General features: G+C 33.8%; 1 protein-coding gene and 1 long non-coding RNA gene across 4 annotated transcripts; both read right to left on the bottom strand.

The window, feature by feature from the left end:
* Positions 1–372: 372 nt before the first annotated feature.
* LOC134245942 (uncharacterized) lies at positions 373–5303 on the bottom strand. Of its 3 annotated transcripts, none has more exons than XR_009987555.1 (3): positions 4440–5303; positions 1190–1330; positions 373–923 (listed from the first exon to the last, which is right to left on the bottom strand). XR_009987555.1 is itself a non-coding variant. In XM_062728173.1 (3 exons), exons 1-3 carry the CDS (start codon positions 1898–1900, stop codon positions 730–732), a joined length of 549 nt encoding a protein of 182 aa, XP_062584157.1. In that variant the 5' UTR covers positions 1901–1906; the 3' UTR covers positions 373–729. The 3 variants fall into 3 exon arrangements, 1 of the variants encoding a protein (XP_062584157.1); XR_009987556.1 differs by lacking the exon at positions 4440–5303 and adding an exon at positions 1670–1906; XM_062728173.1 differs by lacking the exon at positions 4440–5303 and adding an exon at positions 1687–1906.
* Positions 5304–8868: 3565 nt separating this feature from the next.
* LOC134245941 (uncharacterized) lies at positions 8869–13406 on the bottom strand. The gene is made up of 3 exons (XR_009987554.1): positions 12105–13406; positions 9934–10187; positions 8869–9452 (listed from the first exon to the last, which is right to left on the bottom strand). It is a non-coding gene; the product is annotated as an uncharacterized LOC134245941 (long non-coding RNA).
* Positions 13407–18270: the final 4864 nt, after the last annotated feature.

The raw sequence follows: 18270 nt of genomic DNA, 5'->3' as shown, positions 1-18270 counted from the left end.
TGAATAAGAGATATCACTCATTGGAATAACTTTTTGAAAAATATTCAAAAATTACTACACATATATTGTAGATGTTTTGTTTATCCAAACTTGGTTTAGAGGAAGTGTACATAATTAGGTGTCTTCTAGCTATTCCCACTTTTTAAAAATCTCAATTCCACCTATTCCCACTTGCAAATAACTGTAGATGTTTAGATTTACCTGTATTTTGTACATTTTAAGACAGAAAATAATGAATACATCTATGAGAAAATATGATTTATCTCAGATTTTTGAAATAATTAAAAGATCTTACAAGAAAAAGCAACTTAATACCTAAATTTAAGAACATAGTTAATTATTTGTTTACACAAAATTACACATATTCTCATATAAAATCTTACCTTTTTCTACATGATTTTCAAAAAGTGGGAATAGATAGAATGAATCCATAATTATAATTAACATACATAATCATATGGACAATGAAATGTAGCAGACAGTTTCCTTAGATATTGGAACTTTTCAACTCCAGGGAAAAAGGCATTAAAATTGCGTATGTCCATTAGAATTCCCTATTATCAGGAACATATTGAATTTGTTATGGTCATGCCAAATTTGATTGTATTGAATGAATTTGTTGAATGTTTATAACGTTATGAACATTGTAATAGACTTTTTGGACAGTCCTCATATATGTAAAACATTGAGTATTTTTTTTCATTACGGCAGTCCTAAATTGGTGTTTTCTCAGCGCCCAACTATTGTAGTGTAAGATGACCTCTTTGACAATTCAATAATCATGCAAATTCCAGCTATGGCCGAGAGAACGATGGAAACTGCACAAAAAGCAAATGCAAAGCTGAATTTGACAAAACTGCTGTATTTTTCCGATGCATGATATTTTCCTGCGTAAACAGCAATGGACACCATGGTGCACACAGCTGAAAGAAAACATTTTAAAGTATACCGCTATACCTGCAGAAATCTTTAATTTCGTTTGTTTTAATAAATCTGAGCTATTTCCATAAGTTTAGATATGAAGGCAGCAGGATTATCATGTATCACAAATAGCAGATTTCATATTAGGCTTAAATTATATATGACTATTATCCTTACAGAAAAAACTCATAAAACTTAATTAAAATGTCTACGTAAAAAAAGAGCTGTGTTTTCATTAATGTCAATATATATTCTACAGTACATATACCACTCAAAAAGGACAAGATGATCACAATGATTAGCACGAAGACTCGGTCCTTGAAACGTATCTTGAGGATGGCAGAAATAAGAGCAATGACCGAAATAAAAATCCCAAGCAGTCCAGATGCTCGAACTGATTTAAACCAATCTAAAACAAGAAAACAAGAATAGCTATCTAAGTTCAGAAGCGGTTTATGTAAAACCGTAAAATGTTCCAACCCAGGTTATGCGAGTATAACTTGGATAGCTGTTAAGTCATTAATTAAATATAATTTTCATTGTTAAGTGTAAAAAATATAACAATTCCCAAATCAAGAATGCCTTTAAATTGTACATACATGTTTTTTATAATGTAACGTTTTTGACGTAAGGCATTGTGATATAGGCAACCCAGGTTATACGATATAGACTATAGTAAATTCTTTATCCAGTCAAATGGCACTTCACAAACAGAATTAAATTACATAATATATTACTTATTTATTACTTTTAATTAATTGTTACCTGGGACATCGCCATACTCAGTGCATTTGGAAATTTTTAGGTCAGGGGTATTGGCGGAAAGACACTGTTTCCAGAGTCCTGCATATACTTTCAAGCCATTAGCCTCGCCATAGATCCAATATGGCGCAGCTACACCTATAACGTCCAGTATAAGAGCCATGAGGAGGAATAGACAGCCAAATCTGAAGAAGGTGGAATGACCTCCACATGACATTTTAGTGATTTTTTTACGGGATGAATTTCGTCCGTCTACACTGATTCTGGTTCAACCGTGAGCTTTCCTCTTATTGTTGAACCCAGATTCTTTTAAACCTCAAGACACAAACACGAGTTACTAATTTGTTACTTTTATATAGAATCAGCAAAGAATATACTTTTACATGAGCTTGGGAACTATCAGCACCGAAGGTCTGATTCCAACTGACTATAAGTTTTCACAACAAATCATACATACTGAACAAAGACAGAGTAAAATAAAAGGATTAACAAAAGGTATATAGAAATCAAGTATCAAACAATTATTGAGTGAATGGTGACATTTTAGCAGCATGTGTATAATAGAATTAAAGATGAAAGATTAAGTGTCAATAAATATAAACAGATGTCAATTAAGGGATTAACTGCATGTCCATCTCTGACTCTGCCTCAGGTGGGATTAAGGCTGTGCGGAATTTATATAATTTATCACATTTGCCGAAATAAAAGAAAAGTTTTGACAACAATTTACACAAAGTCCGAAAAGTTAATTTACACGGTAATTTAAAATAAGTCCAAAAATGTTGTATTTTACACCGTAACACATGCTCCGCATTCGCGTAAAACACGTCCTCGTGTTTTGATTTTTTTTCTCAATAAAACCGGCCTCTTCTTGGTTTTCCTTGACATCTCCGGGATTGAAAAGGACGTTGTTTTTCTAAAATGATGGATTCTAGATCATCTCTTTCATCCTTCAGTTCTTCAATCGTCTGCAGCAGGGCGTTGTTTTGTCCCCTCAATTGTTTGGCTGTCTTCTCAGCGTCCTCTTGAATTTTCATCATGTACTGACTATAGTCCTTTCCGATGTCGTTCAATTTCTTCTGCATTAAGTCCATAAGGACTTTGTCAGCCTGGGCGTCTTCTTTTAATTTTTGAATTGTCTTTAGATATAACATTTCTTTGGAGTTATTTGTCTGTTGTTTTAACTTATTTTCCATTTCTCTGTTGTCGTTTTGCAACTTTTTGATTTCTGACTCGGCTGTTTTTAACTTTACTGCCATACTTCTCCCCTGTTCTTTACACATGTGGAGTTGCTTTTTCAGATGTTTTAGCTCAGTTCGCAAATTAGAAGAAGTATCACAATATAATCGAAACTGGCTGTCTCTAACAGAATTGAATGGTAGTTCTCGCAAAACTCGCTTGTTTTCGAGAAACTTGCTCAGTCGTTTCATGTCGCGCAATTTCCTTTTGCTTGGGACTGGTCCTTTATTCACAGGTTTTGGCTCCGTTTTCTTAATCTGTGTAAAACATATCCTTGAATAATGTCCCATTCTGTGGCATCGGTAGCACTTCTGGTGAATTGCAAAACATGAAACGTTTGGATGCACATTTCCACACCTTCCGCACACTGGATGCTGACACGAAGGGAAGTTAAACTTTTTCTGTCTCCACGGCGGTCGGAAAGAATACTCCATTGCTGATCCTAAAACGTCTGCTTCATCTGTATCTGAACTGACAATACTGGGGAAACTCGCTTTTTAGCTCTTGTAGAGGTCCAGGATCTGACTACTACAAAGTATATGTAGCAGCCCCGGGTGTCATTACCCTTAGGTTTCTCACACCAAGTTTTACGGGATGAATTTCGTCCGTCTACACTGATTCTGGTTCAACCGTGAGCTTTCCTCTTATTGTTGAACCCAGATTCTTTTAAACCTCAAGACACAAACACGAGTTACTAATTTGTTACTTTTATATAGAATCAGCAAAGAATATACTTTTACATGAGCTTGGGAACTATCAGCACCGAAGGTCTGATTCCAACTGACTATAAGTTTTCACAACAAATCATACATACTGAACAAAGACAGAGTAAAATAAAAGGATTAACAAAAGGTATATAGAAATCAAGTATCAAACAATTATTGAGTGAATGGTGACATTTTAGCAGCATGTGTATAATAGAATTAAAGATGAAAGATTAAGTGTCAATAAATATAAACAGATGTCAATTAAGGGATTAACTGCATGTCCATCTCTGACTCTGCCTCAGGTGGGATTAAGGCTGTGCGGAATTTATATAATTTATCACATTTGCCGAAATAAAAGAAAAGTTTTGACAACAATTTACACAAAGTCCGAAAAGTTAATTTACACGGTAATTTAAAATAAGTCCAAAAATGTTGTATTTTACACCGTAACAATTTTATCACGCTGCTATTAAGTAAAAAATATATATAATAAACTTTTAATTCATTTACATGTAACAAGGATAAATTTAGAGTAAACAACTGTTTTAAGTACGAGTTAAACCATATTCCATTTGTTATCCAAATCGATTTGCTTATATTACAGGTAGAAACTGTACACAAACATTTCTATATTCAGTATTTTAACTTGTATTCAAAGCAAAAATATGAACAATGCATTGGATACATGTATCAGCAATTTTTCAAGGCTTTTGTCTCTTCCAAAAAGTATAACTTGAGGGAAAAATAGAATATTAAGCTGCTCAAGTTACAATAAAAAAATAATTTAAATTATTACAAAAGAGTAGTTACCTTTAGATCCTTTCATAAAATGATTCTCTTCCCACTCTTGAATGCAGTAAAGAGGATTTTGTCACACGTATTTATATACTTCCTGACGTAAAATACTTATTGAGTATCACACGTGTTGTATATCTTGATTTTTATGAACTGATGAAAAAAAAACAGCGCATATGTTTGTATCATTTATTGAAAATATTATTTATGTTCCTTAGTTCTCCTGCCAAACGACTGAGCTTGTTTTTTGATAAACAGGCAAAAACAAATAACATCATGCTGAAGTGAAATATGTCATTTATTAAAGTAAATGACGGAAAAGTATAACACAGTTAACAAAATGGGGGTCAGAAAAAGGAGGACTCAAATATAGAGTATTACACATCTTAGTCAAAATATTACACAATCTGACCCCCAGCACCATAATGACATTGTAACATGATGTACATAGGCAAAAAGGGGGTCAACCAGACTAGAATAATAATTCAAACCCTGTAATCTTTCACAAGGTACAATATACATGCATTTTAAGTTGACCCCCTTATAAACATCATAAGTTTGGAAGACATATACAAAATGCTATAAACTGCTGCCTGTCATCAAAAAAGGTGGGAAAACAAAATAACAAACAGCCAATAATACAATCGCGCAGGCATTAAATTGAACACAGCTATGTTTCTCTCACTGCCGAGGAAAAACCATATATAAAAAAGCAACACTGCTTTATGTTGAAAAATCATATGGAAACCTGCAGACCGAAGCAAAATTGCGAGGTACACAAAATAAATGTCGGACTCATTCTCAGTAACCTAATACATGGATTTGCCATTTATTACAATGTACAAAAAGTTTACTTGTTCAGTTAGAACGTGTGGTAGAAAAAAAAAATACTATAAATCTCTTCTAAACTCATTCAAACACTATCAAAAAGAGATGGGTAAAACAAAACAACAAAAACGTCAACCTGAAAGAAATAACAAGCATTGGTGGCAGAGGTGGATGGTGGGTTCGAAAAATTCAGCAGTTCAATAAACCATGCTTTCTCTTTTGGTAAACGGATCAATAATGATCACGTGATGGATAAGAGCTTTGCTGATAGGTTGAACCCATATTTAGATGTAGGAAAATGGGTAAAATTAGTTCAATGAAAAGAACCGAATAGCTGCAGTATAAAGCTATGTACAATACAGACACTGTTATATAATAGCATGATAAAACAAGAACATGTCACATAAATGAAATTATTTGCAATAATTACTATTTTATGTTCCTTAGTTCTCCTGCCAAACGACTGAGCTTGTTTTTGATAAACAGGCAAAAACAAATAACATCATGCTGAAGTGAAATATGTCATTTATTAAAGTAAATGACGGAAAAGTATAACACAGTTAACAAAATGGGGGTCAGAAAAAGGAGGACTCAAATATAGAGTATTACACATCTTAGTCAAAATATTACACAATCTGACCCCCAGCACCATAATGACATTGTAACATGATGTACATAGGCAAAAAGGGGGTCAACCAGACTAGAATAATAATTCAAACCCTGTAATCTTTCACAAGGTACAATATACATGCATTTTAAGTTGACCCCCTTATAAACATCATAAGTTTTGCTATAAACTGCTGCCTGTCATCAAAAAAGGCGGGAAAACAAAATAACAAACAGCCACAATCCAATCAGAGATTGGATCCACCACAGGATGATTAATACTAGGGATGTCAAATCGGCCAATTTTCAATACTCGGTTACTCGGTCGTTTTTCCGATCGAGTACCCGGGTACTCGGTAAAAGTGTAAATAAATATGAACAAGTAAATTGATAAATGTAAAACATGGTAAACACTTGTAGAAATAAAACCAGATGCACTGATAGGAGGCTTATCCGTAATTTATTTCTATTGTAATAATGATGAGCACTTCGTGCCCGACGAAATTTAATATAACGATTTTTAAATTCAATTTATTTATCAATTTATTTATCAGATAAACACAAGAAATAAAATCATAAGTTGTTCACAGTGTTTTTGTTTAAAAAAAATAATCTGCTCCGTAATTGTAATGTAACTCTTTGTAGCGTTTGACGACCAGGTATCGGTCGTCAGAGCTACGTACAGTATCAACTTGAACTTGATCAAGTTCTGCTAACAGAGCGGATTTACGATTTTAGTACAATTGTTCGATCCGAGATTTATATAATATTACGGGACGGTATTTTGTAGTTTGATGCAACGATGGACATCAGTTTTTTTAAAGCCTTTGCCTTAAACCAGTTGTATTGGCATGTAATCAAACAAAACCATATCAACAATCGCACGTGTAATATCATCCGCTCTTTTCCCGAGAATTTACGGCTTCTCGGACAGTTGACAAACTCATCTAATTTATTTAATTTAAAACATAATGGATCTTAAACGATGTTCAGTGAAAACAAATAATTAAAGCCAAACAAAAATAAGGGAAGAAGGCAACCGAAGGTGAGAAAAGCCAGGTACCCCAGGTACTTGGTCACGATAATTACTGTATAAACACTGTCACAGGCGATAACGGTCATTTAGAGTCGTAGTAAACCCTAATTACTGTATGTACAAGTGCAATGAGCATTTTACGTTTTAAAACAGATTGTTTAATACATTAATAAATAAGATTAGAAATATTCAAAAATATACATCCGAGTAACCGAGTACCGATTTTAGTGTTCGATACTCGGACGTTCGATCGAGTACCCGGTTAACCGGGTACTCGTTGACATCCCTAATTAATACAAAAGCATTTAAACATTTAAAAAAAAAATTGACATATACTCATTTCAAAAGACAATACAATAGTTATTGTGAACAGAAAAAGAAACATCCAATAAAACTGAGTGAAAACATTACAAAGGACAAAACATGAAATAATTTTAAAAAGTATACAAAACATCTGTCTGTTGTAAATATTAACCAGACAGCAAAATGGGAATTTATAATCATGAACACTGACCTTGTCGACTGCAGACAACTTCTGACCAGTAAACAAAGTTGTTAAACTTACACCATTCTGCATCAAAATGTGCCTCTTGACTGCAGACAACTTCTGACCAGTCAACAAAGTTGTTAAACTTACACCATTCTACATCAAAATGTGCCTCTTGACTGCAGACAACTTCTGACCAGTCAACAAAGGTATCAAATATACACCATGCTGCAGTCAACAAAGTTGTTAAACTTACACCATTCTGCATCAAAATGTGCCTCTTGACTGCAGACAACTTCTGACCAGTCAACAAAGGTATCAAACAAACACCATGCAGCATTAAAGTGCCTCTTAGCTGCAGGCAACTTTTGTTCAGTCAACAAACTTGCTAAACATTCACCATGCTGCATAAATATATGCCTCGTGACTGCAGACAGTTAACTTCTGAAGCAGTCAACAAAGGTGTCAAACATACACCATGCTGCATAAAATGTGTCTCATGACTGCAGACAACTTCTGACCAGTCAACCGAGATGTCAAACTTACATCATGTTGCATAAAAATGTTCCTCTTAACTGCAGACAACTTCTGACCACTCGAGAGAAAAAACAGATTACCAAACTAAGGGTTTGAATTTGTGAGGATATGTATAAGGAACCAACAGACAACTTCTGGCTTGGGCCCTACTACACAAGGTGTTTTCAGCCTATTGCATAATTTAAATTTATAAATATTGTATCCTATCCCAGCTGGTCTTTTCTTATGGTTAAAAGTTTTGTAAACACTTTTCAGACACCAGGTAATATGTTATTTCCTGGATAGAATGAACAGCAAACTGTGAATTACAATAACTTATTTCTAATATAGACAAACATTGCTAGTTTTCTCTCAAAAACATGAAAAATTAAATAGTCTGCTTGAAAGAAAGGAAAAGCTGTAATGTAGCTAATAAGCAGAATCTGAAATACAGATAATGTCATACATATGGTATAACGCTTATCTGACATACTATTGGTAACTGATATCAGCAAGAGACATTTCAAATAAATTAATAAATATTGTGTATATTTAAAGTAATGAAACTGCCTCAACACGTATAGCCCCGTGCTCAGTGACATATAACACATACAAAGTGGTATAATTCCAATCTTCATTTTATCCATTGATTTCCTGTGTTTTGATTGGACGAGAACACGTTTAAGAAAATTTTTACACATCGATACTTTTATCGCACTTTTATTTAGTTTGTGAGTAAAATGTCAAGAGTTTACACATCGATAATTTTTTCAAAAAGAACGTTTAATCCTATAATAAATTCCTTAACACGTATGGTCCCGTGTTAAGACAATCTTCCATTTACAACATGTGACCCACTAAACACGTATGGTCCCGTGTTTAGTGAAACATTCCATGCACAATGTACTTTCTAAACCCGTATGGTCCCGTGTTAAGTGAAATATTCCATATACAAGATGATCTAACTATTCAAACACATATGGTCCTGTGTTTAGCCAATATCTATTACAACATGATGTAACCTACTAAACATGTATATGGTCCTGTGTTTAGTAAAACATTTCATGTACAAAACATGTACTTTCTAAACACGTATGGTCCCGTGTTTAGAGAAATATTCCATATACAACATGATGCAACTACTTAACACATATGGTCCAGTGTTAACCGAGATATTCCATATACCAAGTGATGCAACTTTCTTAACATGTATGGTCCCATGTTTAGTGAAACAACATTGCATACAACAATCGTATGCATAAGCTTAAATGCATCATCAATAGAAATTGCAGGGTTAATAAGCGTGTATTTTATCCTGCATGACAGTAAATCCTCATTAGGATACCATTATGCTACAGTAATTTGTATTTGTCAAACGTATTGCCACGCTCGACGACTACTGAGCTCTACAGAGACTGATTATAGAGATGATTCATGAACTGTGTTCACCCTTTGTTTCATATTTTGTAGAACAACTATTATAGGAGATATGATTTCAACAAAATGTGTATCTTTTAAAGGGCCTGTAATTTTACCATTTTCTTTCTTTTTCCATCTAAAAAATATATATATTAATGATCCTAGGATCACCCTAAGTCTTCTTTGATTTCTAGAAAGTTTTATTTTAGGTAGTTTAGTACCATCTGACATAAAACTTGTAAAGATCCCTCTGACATGACTTTCAGTTTACTAGATCTTGATCAAAGCTTTGAAATATTCAAATGAGTCTCCTTATCCTGAATGAGGTTAGTTTTTAGATTAAAGTTTTTTTTTGTTCTTTGTTTTTTTTTTTGAGTTTTAACCACAATATTTAAAATGCATCGGTTAACTGAGTTAAAGTGATTGGAAATTAAAATTTTGGGCCCTGCTGCATATCTATAACCCCTGTTTCAGAAGAATTGATAAAAGTTTGTTTCATGTACTGAAAAAAAGACATGAAGTGTATAAAAATCATTATTTCAAAATTAGGATATATATATTTTTTACAGAAACTATTGAATTAAGTGAAAAACCATTTGATCATGATATTATTTTACTCAATTGACTTGTTGATAGAGCAGTCCCCAGAAACATCAACCAATACACCACCCAAACTTAAAATGGCTGTTGCCACAATACTTTGCTATGTTGAGGCAATGTCCTTGGTAATGGGCACTTGTTTGTCCACTGTTGTGTTGTCTGTGCATGCATATCTGATTTCTGACTGTTGTTTCCACATGGCCTATATAGCTTCTGCAAGTGTTACCCAGTGTGGATAGTGTCTGTTTCTAATTTGGTGGGATGGGTAACTCTGGAAAATAAAAGTGTAAACTACTATCCAGTATATGATATTCATTTTTTTAAATCAAGTGCTCTGATCTAAATCAATATTTTAAGCCATGTTCTATACAACGGAACAATCAGAACATGCAAGATAAATTCTTAGAGAATGACATAATTATTTTACTTTGGGTATTGCACAACTGCAATACATCAACAGGGAATAACAGGTTATGTAAATTCCAACATGAGAATATGTCTACATATATGCAGCATAAATTATTCTCATTATAACATTATATGTCCAAGAAAGAGGGCAAACATGCATTATTATACATTTTAAATATATATTTAAATATGTATTGTAAATAAATTGCTAACTTATAAATTATGAACTTGTGCATGTGATTGATTCTTGAGAACATGATAATGCCAAATATGCATGTTATTCAAAACACACTTCTGCACACTTTATTTAGATACCTATGGTTCTGGATCCACTTCAGAAAAAGTGCATATAGTCATGCCTGAGACAACCAAAAACATTTGTCTATAGACCAGCACAAGTCAACAAATTATATGTGTATATGGTCCTACACAAGTCAACAGAAATGTATGTCATTATGCAGTTCCATGCAGGTCCTGCAAGACTTATAAATACATCACATGTGCATATGGTCCAGCACAAATCAAGAAAACATGAGTGCATATGGTCCTACACAAGTCAGCAAAACAGATCACATGTGTATATGGTCCTACACAATCAACAAAAATGTATGTCATTATTTACTACCATGCAGGTCCTGCTCAAATCAACAAACACAAGTGCATATGGTCCTGCACAATTCAACATATTACATGTGTATATGGTCCTACACAAGTCAACAAAATTTGTATGTCATTATGTACTACCATGAAGGTCTTGCACAGATCAACAAACACAAGTGCAATAATGTGCATATGGTCCTGCACAATCCAATAAAATACATGTGTATATGGTCCTACACAAATCAACAAACACAAGTGCATTACTGTGCATATGGTCCTGCACAATCCAATAAAATACATGTGTATATGGTCCTACACAAGTCAACAAACACAAGTGCATCTGGTCCTGCACATTTTTTCCCTGCACAGTTCAACAAAATTCATGTGTATATGGTCCTACACAAGTCACCAAAATATGTGTGCATAAGGACCTTCATGAGTCAACAACTTGCATGTACATATGTAATGATATATTGTCCTGCACAAGACAGCAAAAACAAAATACATGTGCATATGGTCCTGCACAAGTGACTAAGTCAACAAAATACATGTGCATATGGTTGTGTACAAGTCAACAAAACAAAATGTATGTGAATTTGGCATAATTATGTATGGTTCTGCATGAGTCGACAAAATACATGTGAATATAATTCTGCAAAGATCAACAAAATGCATGTGCATATAATCTTTCATGAGTCAAAAGGTAATACATGTGCACATGGTCTTGTACAAGTCAACAAAATACATATGCATATTGTTCTGCACATGTTCACAAAATATGCGTATATGTTCCTACAAGAGTCAACCAAATAAATGTGCATGTGTCAGTGAAATAAATGTGAATATGGTCCTTCACAATCATAAAACACAACATAACGTGTAAATCAGTGGTGGGTTTGCATGGTAAACATAAGTAGTGTATGTGGACCTCACTTCTACACTTATTCTCAGTAAAAGGTCACCTCAAACTATGGTGTGCACCCTTAGCAACAATACTATATTAGCATTAAATCATGTTAATCATTCTACATATATATACAAGCTGTGCCTATGACCTGCACAGTTTATGTGATAAATGTGTATGTGGTCCCACGTACACTATGTCTCGATTCAACAATTGAAAATTTGAATCATACATAATAAGATTTGTGTACCCATATAATGGCAATATTTTACCAACATCACATAGGCAACTAACTCCAAACAAAATTTTTGGCTCCGTGAACAACATATAAGTAAACTTGAGTAAGATCATTCATTGTTCAAAAAGGAAAAGCAGGATTTGTTACCAAGTATGATACCTGTATTAGTAAAAATATTGCAAAATTATATAAGGAACCAAAAAACTTGAGCCTTTACTTATGAGCTAGCTAACTTAATTTTAATGGATAACACATGACTTCATCAGAAGAACTATACTATACTGGCCTGCTTTATACTGGGAATGCAGGAGTGTCAAGTGAATACTACATCAGCATCAATGGAGATCTCATAACTTGTAAAAAGGTAACTCTCGTCACTGCTGAGCTGTTTATATTCACTCATCAATATCTGGTTTGTGTAGATGATTCTGACATTCAAGTCCTTGAAGAAGGGAAAGGTTTCCACTGTAACAAACAGGTTCTTATTCCGCGGCCAAGGTGAATGTAAAAAGCAAAACTGTCTTGTGAAATTTTGGATGGACAGTTAAGAAAAATGATGTTATCACATAGATGCACATTTTCAAAGCTCAGCAAATTGCAAATCACCGTAAATAGGCAAAAGTTCCTAAAGGAATGAAGTTTCCGGTGTGATTGATAAAATCTCCAGGCTTGATCATGGTGTTAGGATTAACGATGTAGGTGAATCACTGACGGCCAGTTGCAAAAACCTCCCAGGAACAAGTCTATACACTGTCAGGTCTATAATGTAATTGAATCTTATTGTTTACAGCAGAGACCTACAGCAAAGGGTCTATGTTTACAGCTGACATAGTTCATGTAAGAGTTTTCGGGATCTCGAGCCCGACATTATTTACTACATATTTTAAACCACTGTAGATACACTGACACTGTTTATCGATCGTTTACCAAATTTACTTCAATTGACCATATTATTCCCCAGACGACTCGTAGTAATAGAATATCTATGTAAAAATCACATGTAAATTATTTTGGTCGTCCTGAGTTGTGAACTCCTCAGCATGCTAAATGCCCGGATGTAAACTTTACAAGGTCGATTTCGTAACAAAAACTCACTTTACAGACGTTTTTCTGTAAATAACAAGCAGATCACATCGTCCGAAATCTTCAAAATGGTATCACAACAAAAGCTTTAGGATTTCCTGTAGGAAATATGGTATAAATTCGAAAAATTCAGCAGTTCAATAAACCATGCTTTCTCTTTTGGTAAACGGATCAATAATGATCACGTGATGGATAAGAGCTTTGCTGATTGGTTGAACCCATATTTAGATGTAGGAAAACGGGTAAAATTAGTTCAATGAAAAGAACCGAACAGCTGCTTAGTATAAAGCTATGTACAATACAGACACTGTTATATAATAGCATGATAAAACAAGAACATGTCACATAAATGAAATTATTTGCAATAATTACTATTTTGAACAGTTTACTGCAAGAGCCTTGTAAATACCAGTCTGTATTAAGTGAAAAGGAATAGTGCATACATGCATATGTAAATTTATACAGAAACTAAAATAATCAAACACCCCACCCGCTTTTTGCAAGTCTGTAGTAACGATGTAAATAACAAGAAATCTGTGAGTCAATGCTCACTAGTAATACCCCCGCTCTGATGTAAATAAGCACTATCATGTTAATATACACAAGTTAAATTACAGGCAGATGCACAGAAAAATATGAAGTTGACATCAGATTCATATCAAAATTAATCCCACCATATGGCATGCCTCAACAAAGAGTGTAATAAAATTTCAAGCATCTACAATGAGTAGTTGATGAGAAAACTGCGACGAAAATTTGTTATGTATGAAACGGACAGACGCACAGACAAACAGGAAGTTGACATCAGATTTAAGCGAAAATGTATCCCACCATATGGCATGCCTCAGAGAAGATTGTGTTAAAATTTCAAGCATCTAGGATGAGTAGTTGCTGAGAAAACTGCGACGAAAATTTGTTACGGACGGACACACGGACACATAGACACACACACAGACAGACAGACAGACACACAAGGGTAAAACAGTATACCCCCCCCCCTATCCTTCGGAGCGGGGGTATAATTATATTGTTCATCATACCGGCAATGTATTTAATTAATAGTTTAATGGCAGTGTATTCTGTACATCATATAAGGGCAGTGTATTTTGTTAAGTATATAACGGTAATGTATTTTAGTAATCATTTAGAGGTAATGTATTCTGTTCATCATATAAGGGCAGTATATTTGGTTCATCATATAACGGCAATGTATTTTATTCATCATTTAAGGACAGTTTATTCTGTCCCTCATATAACGGCAGTGTATTTTATTCATCATATAATGGCAGTGTATTTTCTTCATCATATAAAAGCAGTGCATTCTCTTCATCATATAAGGGCAGTGTATTTTCTTCATCATATATGGGAAGTGTATTTTGTTCATTAATTATATAACGGCAGTGTATATTGTTCATCATATAACGGCAGTGTATTAATTGTTCATCATACAAGGTAAATGAAAGGACAAGGTAGGGTAATGGCCGGATGTGGCCCCTTATTTTATGTAAAAATCAGAACACCGGTAAAATTGTGATAGTTGGTAGTTAAGAACTTAAAATGATACTTGATCTAAAACCAGCACGAATTTGGATTCAAAGCATACATGGAAGCCACTGTAGGGTGCAGAAGAACATGTAGGGCATTTTCCTAAATTTCCTCATTACTGGTGGAATTTATCATATTTGAGATACTTTTCTCTTCGGAAAACATAGAGTACTAACCTGCCTATCTAAGATTTTTACACGAAAACTGCATCTGATACTTGTGTATAACATATATAAATTTGGTAGATAGACAAGCTTGTTTCTATGTTTTCCGAAACAAAATGTGCTGTAAAATCGATGACAGTCTGCATAAAAATGAGAAAATTCGAAAATTGACCTATTTTCTGACCTCTCTCTGTGACGTCTGTTAATTCCAAAACTTAGAACCAATACTCGTTTTGTGGCAGGAGTGACACAGGTTTTTACGGATGAAACATTTGAAAATAACGAACAGTATTCATGCAAGATCAAAAGTCCATAAAACAATGCAAATAGGAGCAGAGCAAACACGGATCTCCAAAACATCAGAGGTGGGATCAGGTGCCATAAATTATTATTATGGATAAATTGTTGCATCATTCTGAAAGACACCCAAAATCAGGGGCAAAAAAGCGGACTTACCCTAGCTTGTCCTTTGTTTTCCAAGTAAGTAGTTTGTTGTTTTAAACATATTTTATTGACAATATGTCAAAGGGATTGAACACAAATTCCAAAAACTTAGATTGTCCTCTCCAATATTTTTTTCATAGTATATCATATGAGTCTTGTATCCTTTATATATTGTATTTTGTTCATCATATAAAGGCAGTGTATTTTTGTTCTTCATACAATGGCAGTGTTTTTTGTAAGCCAGGATGTGTAATTGTTTTTTTAATCCAACAGGTCATACATAACTGTAGAAGTTGAACTTGATGGCCATCTTTATTTAACACCCACGATACAACACATTAAATAAGAAGCAAAGAAATTTCTTTTCACTATTTACAGACCCTAAACCGTGCTACTATACCACCTGAACGGTACGGTTAGATACGCTTTGTGAACGGTACGGTACGCTTTGTGAACGGAACGGTTCGCTTTGAGAACGGCACGGTACGCTTTGTGGACGGTACATTTCGTTTCTTGCACGGTACGGTTCTATTTGTGAACGGTACGCTTTTGGGGAACGGTATGCAAATGAAGTGGACGGAGTCTGTTAGCTTTAGTCCTTGATTGGCTGCTAAAATTTAGTCCATTGTTAACGACTTTTGAAGAATTTTATGCACGTACTTAATTATATTTCTGTTATTAACAAATGCAATTTATTTATTTTTCATATAAATTTAAGTATCAATGAGTTTCTGTTTATTGAGGAAGTTTAAATGTTTTTATTATGTAATTGTTTTTATCATAGACTTGTATGTTACATGTATGTCTTTATAAATTTACACTGCAGCAGTGATTGGGGGGATGAAAAAAATGAAAGACAAAACATTGTCCCACCGATATCTTTGGCATTATGTATATATACAGTATTGATATAATAAAACATGTAAATATTTCCGTGCGTATTTTTTACGTATGCTGAGGATTCATTTTAGAAAGGGAAAAAATTATATAAAATAATTTTAGTTTTGAATTGATTGATCAGTATCTGATGAAGTGCCCTCTGTAGTTGCTGACTTAATAAATATAATTGACAGATAGAAATTATTGTAGAAATATGCTCTCAAGAAAATGTTACATAAAGTATATAAGCATTTCTTTTTGAATTTAAATAATTATTTTTCGAAAACTTCACAACATGAAAAATGTTGCATCAAGATTATGAATGGAATTCTAAATGAATAATTTAATCTCATGTGCACGTGCTCATGTAACGAAGAAAGACTAAATAGCATCGCGCTGCACTCGTGTTACATACTTAGTCTAGTATGTCGTATTATAAATGACAGCTGCATTTATTTTCATGGTTTTAGCATGTATGATGTATGAGATCCAAGCATAATTAAGTATATTACTGAGTAAAATACATTTATTTTGTTCATTTTTAATTATTCTGAATTCAAATGCCAAAATCAGCAGCAGAAACACGAAATCAATACAATAATTTCCGATACTAGTAATCCTTTCCCTGTTAAGTAATTCTTTTAATAATTTTTTTTCTCTTTATTCTAATAAGTTACTTAGTATTCTTTTCTTGTAAAGTGTGTAAATACAATGTTATGAGAGAGAGAGAGAGAGAGAAAGAGAGAGAGAGAGAGAGAGATACAAACCCCTTGTTACAAAATCTGTTTAAAAAAAACTATTTTTTTAATTCTTCGTTTTATTTGCATCACCAAATTCACAATTAATCGGCAATCTATGATGCTATTTAATTTCTGATCGAGTTCACACCTGTTTAAAAAATTTATTGGGTCACAGCCGGAGGGCCTGGGGCGCCATGTGTTTAACAAACCTTTCAAATTCTTTAGCTCTGACCACACCATTAAGTGTATAATTATCCCACTTAACTATTATTTAGCGAAACTCATCTTCCAGGTTTCACCACAACAATGATTCATCATTATAAATTTACTTCGTAGATATAAATAAGCATATTATCATTTTTCTTTTTTCAAAAATGTACAATAACGTTAAATTTCGCAGACTTTTGATGCAATATAGCTTTCTAGAAGGGGGGGGGGGGGGGGGGTTAACAAACAAAATATGGCTTGAAAGAGGATCCTTTCCTTTAAGAAAAAAATAATTCTTTTAATAATTTTTTTTCTCTTTTATTCACACATTCACGGATAAGTTACTTAGTATTCGTTAATTGATACGGAGTTAGTACGGATGCACTACGGAATGGATACGGATTGTTACGTACTTACAAGAATAGGGTAGAAAAAAGATAAATTTAGTGTCTGTTTGAAACGGTAAAGTTTTAATACGGAAATAATACGACATACGGAGTGACAAGTGCCAAGTCGACTGCGCTACGGATGAATACAGTTTGCTACGGTGTAGGTAAGGATTAATACCCTTTTACGGTAATCTGTCACGATTATTGCACAGTCCGTGGATGTGCACCAGTTCAACGTAAAATTCCTTTTAGCCGCATCTCTCCATGCCCCAAAAAAAGATCTTGTAATAATTGCAAAAAGTAAAAACCAGGCGATGGATGAAACTTGTATAACTAGTATTTTCTTTATTTGCGCTCTTCTTATTTTTTGTCATATCTTCCTTCCTGGGACGAGGAAGGCGATCATTGTTTGTTGTCTTTTAGTTTAGCTATTTGCCTGTTTCCGCAAAATTTTTCAGTAAATTACTCCAAATTGTATGAGGCTGTATACACAAATACATGATGTAATAATCAAAAATATGAAACCTGGGTCGTTCCGTTTATATGCAAAAGATTTGGTTTCGGCATATGAATAAATAGATTGGTCTTGGTTTTGTAGTTTTCTATACACTTCATGTTCTTATTTACTTTCACCTATCAATTTTTAGCTAGAGCGTCATTGATGTGTCTAAAATATTTTTAATCCGGTACATTGTTGTAAGAACGAAAGAGTAAAAGGGGCATTCAAATCTCAAAGTCCATTTTTAATTTGTT

Source organism: Saccostrea cucullata, unplaced genomic scaffold, assembly GCF_032062105.1.
Source record: "Saccostrea cucullata isolate Sc308-1 unplaced genomic scaffold, CSIRO_AGI_Scuc_v1 ctg3928, whole genome shotgun sequence".
Classification (NCBI taxonomy): domain Eukaryota; kingdom Metazoa; phylum Mollusca; class Bivalvia; order Ostreida; family Ostreidae; genus Saccostrea; species Saccostrea cuccullata.
The sequence above is the reverse complement of the archived record's forward strand: the minus strand, read 5'-3'. Positions and strand labels throughout refer to the sequence as shown.

Excerpts from the sequence above, each read along its gene's own strand:
- LOC134245942 (XM_062728173.1), bottom strand. The coding sequence starts at position 1,900 with ATGTCATGTGGAGGTCATTCCACCTTCTTCAGATTTGGCTGTCTATTC. Across the intron at positions 1,331-1,686 it reads TGAGTATGGCGATGTCCCAG|ATTGGTTTAAATCAGTTCGA; the intron begins GTAACAATTAAT and ends TTCTTGTTTTAG. Across the intron at positions 924-1,189 it reads CATCTTGTCCTTTTTGAGTG|CTGTGTGCACCATGGTGTCC; the intron begins GTATATGTACTG and ends GTTTTCTTTCAG.